Here is a 6,000-nt window from a genome sequence, read left to right as displayed (position 1 = left end):
GTAACTCACGGTATGACTAGGTCGGGGAGATGCTACGCTCATGAGGATGCCAATCGGGGGAATTTGGGAAGGGAGCAGATTCAGAAAAGAAATATAACAAATCCCAAGGCTGCAGAATTCTTGAAGAGAATGTCAACCAAAGAATACTCCGTGGAGGAGCAACTGAAGAAAACTCCGGCGCAAATATCAATCATGGATTTACTGATAAGCTCTGACAATCATAAAGCCGCTCTGATGATAGTGTTAAGTGGGGTAAGTGTGCCAAGCAACCCCACCAGTGAGGCACTGGAAGCAACTATTGGGAAAATGGTTGAAGCAAATATGATCACTTTCAGAAAAGATTAGCTTCCCATCGAAGGTGTGGATCACAACAAAGCTCTACACATCACTATCAAATATGGAGATAAGGTAGTGTCCCGAGTACTGGTTGATGAAGGAACATGAGTCAATATCTACTCGCTCTCTACTCTACGAGAGTTGGGTATCCACCCGAGAGAAGTCAAGGAAAGCCATGTGAAAGTAAGGGCTTTTGATGGATCGTAGAAGGATGTTATCGGAGAAATTTATTTAGCCTTGCAGATCGTACCAGTTGAATTTCTCATACTATTTCAGGTGATGGATATTTCCTCTTCATACAACTTACTGTTGGGAAGACCCTGAATATACATGGTAGAGGTCGCCCCATCTACCCCACACTAGTGCATAAAAAATGTGCATGGTCAATTGAGGCCTGAACTGTGTCTGTACCTTTTTGTTATTTGGCTCTTTGAACGCTCAAACGTTCCCCTTTTGATTAAATAAAAGGAATTGCTTTCTTATAATTATTGCAACTTTATTTACCGCGTTCCACGATTGTGACAAAACAATAAAAACCCGCGTTCCACGATTGTGACATATAATGAAACCCTCGAGCAAAATGATCTAGATTACGTGGAATACAACGAGAGTATGATGCCAGACGATCTCCTACAAGAGATAGAGCAACTGGAAAGCCAGAAAAAGCCCAATCTTGAAGAGACAGAAGTGGTCAATCTCGAAAGCCTGGAAGACATAGAAGAAACCCAGATCAGCATCCATCTAGAAGCGGAGCAGAAGGAAGAAATGGTTGATCTCCTCCGACAATACATTGATGTGTTCGCATGGTCATATGATGACATGTTGGGTTAAGTACTGATATCATCTCGCATTGGTTGCCTACCGATCCTGCTAGACCACCAGTCAAACAAAACCCAAAAAATTCAAGCATGACCTGAGTTTGAGGATAAAAGAATAAGTAGCCAAGAAAATATAGGAGAATGTAGTAAGGGTTACCAATTATCCCACTTGGTTAGCGAATATCGTCCAGTATCTAAGAAAGATGGGAAGATCAGGATATGTGTGGATTACCAAGATCTCAACAAAGCTATCCCGACGGACGACTTCCCTTTACTAGATATCCATATCCTCATCGACAACTATGCACAGTCGTTCGTGGATTGTTTTGCTGGATAACACAAGATCCCGATGCATGAAGAAGAGGCGGAAAAGACAGCTTTCACTACACCTTGGGAAGTCTACTGCTACAAAGTCATGCTATTCGGCATCAAAAATGCTGGTGCAACTTACATGAGGGCCATGGAGACCTTCTTCCACGATATGATTCACAAAGAGATCGAAGTATATGTGGATGAGTCATCATCAAGTCTCAGAAAAGTTCAGAACATTTGGACGACTTGAGGAAATTTTTCGAACGCTTACTGAGGTATAGCTTGAAGTTGAACCCGGTAAAATTCGTGTTCGGAGTCCCTACTGGAAAATTGTTTGGTTTCATTGTAAGTAGAAAAAGGGATAAAATTGGATCCTTCAAAAATCAAAGCCATTCAGGAGTTGCCACCACCCAAGAGTAAGAAAGATGTGATGAGTTTCCTGGGTAGACTAAATCACATCAGCCGTTTCATAGCCCAGTCTACAGTAATTTGTGAACCTATTTTCAAGCTGCTCAAAAGGATGTTGCCACAAAGTGGACATAAGAGTGTCAGAAATCCTTCAACTGAATTAAGAAATATTTGTCAAATCCACATGTGTTGGTTCCCCCTAAGCCCGGGAATCCACTGTTGTTGTATCTGTCAGTCTTGGATAATGCCTTTGGATGTGTATTGGGACAACACGGCAAAACCGAAAGAAAGGAACAAGCCATCTACTACTTAAGTAAGAAGTTCACACATGCGACGCCAAATACACTTTTATAGAGCGCACTTGCTGTGCTTTGACTTAGATTGACCAGAAATTAAGGCATTACATGTTAGCGTACACCACACATTTGAAATCTCGGCTCAAGTATATCATTCTAAAGTTGATGCCTCCCGGAAAGCTAGCTAAATGGCAGATTCTCCTCATAGAATTTGACATTGTATACATAACCCGAAAGGCTATCAGAGGACAAGCTCTATCCGACTACCTTGTAGAGAACCCTGTAGACAAAGATTATGAGTCGCTCACTATGTACTTTTGTGACGACAAGGTATTGGTCGCCGGAGAAGATATCACAGAATCATACCCTGGTTGGAGAATGTTTTTCGATGCAGCAGCAAATTTCAAAGAAGTAGGAATTAGGGCAGTCCTAATTTCGAAATCTGGACAGCACTATCCAGCATCAGCAAAGATACGATTCCCTTATAGCAACAATATGGCCGAGTACGAAGCATGCATCATTGGGATCGGGATGAAAGTCGACATGAACATCAAAGAGCATTTGGTCATAGGGAATTCTGATATATTAATACATCATGTCCAAGGGGAATGGTCCACCAAGAACATCAAGATTCTTCCATACCTGCACTATATAAATGAATTATGTAAGAAGTTCACGAAGATTGAATTCAAGCACGTTCCCAAGATCCAGAACGAGTTTGCTGGCGATCTTGCAACCCTATCATCCATGATTCAGCATCCAGATAAGAATTATGTCGACCCTATAGAGGTAGAGATCAAGGATCAACATGCGTACTGGTTTCATGTAGACGAAGAGCCAGACGGTAAACCATGGTATCACGACATCAAGAAATTCCTCGAGACAAGAGAATACCCGGAGAATGCTACTAATAGTCAGAAGCGAGCGCTAAGGATGTTGGCAAATCACCATTCCTTAACGGGGAAGTCTTGTATAGGAGGACCTTAGACTTGGGTTAGTTGAGATATGTAGATGCCGTTGAGGAAACCAGACCATTAGAATAGATACATGAGGGAATGTGCAAACCTCACATGAACGGTTTCACATTAGCCAAGAAGATCTTAAGAGCCGGATACTATTGGAAGACCATGGAAAGCGATAGTATCCACTACGTGCAGAAGTGGCACCGGTGCCAAATTATCAGAGATTTCATCCAGGCTCTACCCAATGAGTTGAATCTAATGGGCTCGCCTTGGCCGTTCGCCGCTTGGGGCATGGACGTGATTGGAACTATAGAGCCTGTTTCATCAAACGGGCACCGCTTCATTTTGATACCCATCGACTACTTCGCTAAATGGGTCGAAGCATCTTCCTTGAAGGGCGTCACAAAGAAGGTGGTGGCAGATTTTGTCCGAAACAACATCGTCTGCTGATTTGGGATACCCGAGTCAATCATCACAAATAACGCGACTAACCTCCATAGAGATCTCATGAGGGAAATCTACGAGAAGTTAAGAATTGTCCACCGCAACTCCATATCCTACAGACCACAAATGAATGGAACAATCGAGGCAGCCAAAGATAGTGGACAATCACATGCGGTGGAACGAGAAGTTATCCTCCGCCTTATTGGTTTATCGGACCACCATGAGAACATCTATTGGGGCAATACCATACATGTTGGTATATGGCACCGAAGGTGTGATACCCGTAGAGGTCAAGATACCATCCTTAAGAGTCATCCAAGAAGCTAAGTTAGACGATGTAAAGTGGATACAGGTCAGACAGGAGCAACATATGCTTATTGACGAAAAGAGAATGGATGTAGTATGCCATGGTCAGGTATATCAAAATAGGATGGCCAGTGAAATTAACAAATGGGTGAATCCTCGCCACATTACACCGGGGCAATTAGTTATGAAGAAAATCTTTCCCCACCAGGAAGAAGCCAAAGGAAAGTTCGCATCGAATTGGCAATGTCCTTACTTGGTTCCCCGACTATTTTCGGGTGGAGCTCTAATCTTGGCAGAAATGGACAGAAGAGTCAGCACGAAGCCCATCAACTCATATACAATAAAGAGATACTATGTTTGAAGATAATAGAGTTAGGTTTAACTGTAACAAAACTACGTTCAACCTGACTTCCCACGGAAGGATACGTAGGCAACCCACATAGGGTTTCTCTCTCCCCTTTCTTCTGTAATAGAAAATCAATATATCATTTTGTATGTTGACCGGAACTACGCCGATGACTTGATTACCTCGGAGAGGAATACATAGGCAATCCTTATCAGATTCAGTTGTCTTTTGTAATTGAAATACGTTCTGGCCTGATTCCATTTGGATACGTAGGCAGTCTGAATTTTGAATTAGACTCGGCCATTTCATTCTTAATCTTAACATATGGCATCAATTGTAATCAAAGTATATCTTGACCTGATTCTGATTGGATACGTAGGCTGCCTGAATCAGGCTCGGTCATATTTTTGTCGTATTTTATCATCATCCACGAACTACGTTAAGACCTAATTTCATGTTGGATACGTAGGAAACCTGAAAGAGTTCGGTCATAACCCTAAGAAAGCCTTGTAATGCATTAGTTCAGATTAGGACAGAGTTGCAACAGCAAGCAGCCCCATCACCAGAAGCATCGTGGAAGATCGACATCAACGAGATAGAGTTTTCAAGAAGAAACGCTCGCGTTCAGAGAACCTTTTGAAGCATGTAATAATCCAGAATGACGACATTTACCATGAAACAAAGATTTTCAAAAAATGCTTTCTAAAAAATATCGTAATTTGTCCCACCTACTAAACTTCATGGCGTAACCTTACCAGGACCGGGGCAAAGCCAGTACTATGGTCGACACAAACCAACTCCTCCTCTCGTTAAGAAGTTTTCTTTGAGCACAGGACTAACAGGACACAAGGAAATGCTAGAAATACACTGGGGCAAATGACAGATCCGCCACTCTCTCAGGATTATCACTTCTCTTCCTTTATTTAAATTATCCAGGTATAACTGAAACTAATTCCTGAATCCTTTGTAGGTATATTGGAATCAGACCACTCGCGTGAACAAGGCATATTGTACATAGCAAACCTTCTGCTCAATTAATCGGAACATCTTGTACAAAATGAGTTGCTGGCTTCACCAATCGGAGTCATATATATAGCAAATCATCCGCTCAACCAACCAGAGCATCTTGTACAAAACGAGCCACTGGCTTCACCAATCGGTGTCTTGTATATAGCAAATCATCCGCTCCATCAACCGGAGTATCTTGTACAAAACGAGCCATTGGCTTCACCAATCGGAGTATTGTATACAGCAAATCATCCGCTCAACCAGCATCTTGTACAAAATGAGCCGCTGGCTTCACTAATAGGAGCATGTATATGGCAAATTGTCAACTCAATCGATCGGAGCGCCCTGTACAAAGTAAACGTTGGCTTTACCTCAAAGCCCTATATATTGCAAACTATTCACTTCGCCAATGGAATGATTCGCACCGCCGCTACATCACATCGGATGCTAGAATAGACAGTTGCAAACCTCGTCACCAATATTCTGCCAATTGATGGCCACAACTTAGCTTCGCAGTCAAGAGTATCTCTTGGGCATGCTTTTCTTTTCCTTTATTGTTGTCTTGAACGTATTGACGTTTTGCGCATGCAACTTACATGCATGATTACATTTTCTTCAAGTTAATTGCTCCCATCAAGCGGAGACACTTTAGTTTTTTAGTTCAAAGCAATCCCAACAAGCAGAGACGCACTTTACAAGTTGATCTCTCCCAACAAGCAGAGATGAACTGCTAGTTGTGCTGCTTCCTGCAACTGTATTTAACA

At 42.2% G+C, this 6,000-nt stretch overlaps 2 protein-coding genes across 2 annotated transcripts; both read left to right on the top strand.

The window, feature by feature from the left end:
* The first annotated feature begins 1,503 nt into the window (after positions 1–1,503).
* LOC142167250 (uncharacterized) lies at positions 1,504–3,157 on the top strand. Its single transcript, XM_075227409.1, has 2 exons — positions 1,504–1,656; positions 2,255–3,157. Exons 1-2 carry the CDS (start codon positions 1,504–1,506, stop codon positions 3,155–3,157), a joined length of 1,056 nt encoding a protein of 351 aa, XP_075083510.1.
* A 549-nt stretch (positions 3,158–3,706) lies between these two features.
* On the top strand, positions 3,707–4,243 carry LOC142167249 (uncharacterized). The gene has a single exon (XM_075227408.1). It carries the CDS (start codon positions 3,707–3,709, stop codon positions 4,241–4,243), a length of 537 nt encoding a protein of 178 aa, XP_075083509.1.
* Positions 4,244–6,000: the final 1,757 nt, after the last annotated feature.

The sequence above is a fragment of the Nicotiana tabacum genome, chromosome 12 (assembly GCF_000715075.1).
Source record: "Nicotiana tabacum cultivar K326 chromosome 12, ASM71507v2, whole genome shotgun sequence".
Lineage (NCBI taxonomy): Eukaryota > Viridiplantae > Streptophyta > Magnoliopsida > Solanales > Solanaceae > Nicotiana > Nicotiana tabacum.
This window is presented reverse-complemented; position numbering and strand designations above follow the sequence as displayed.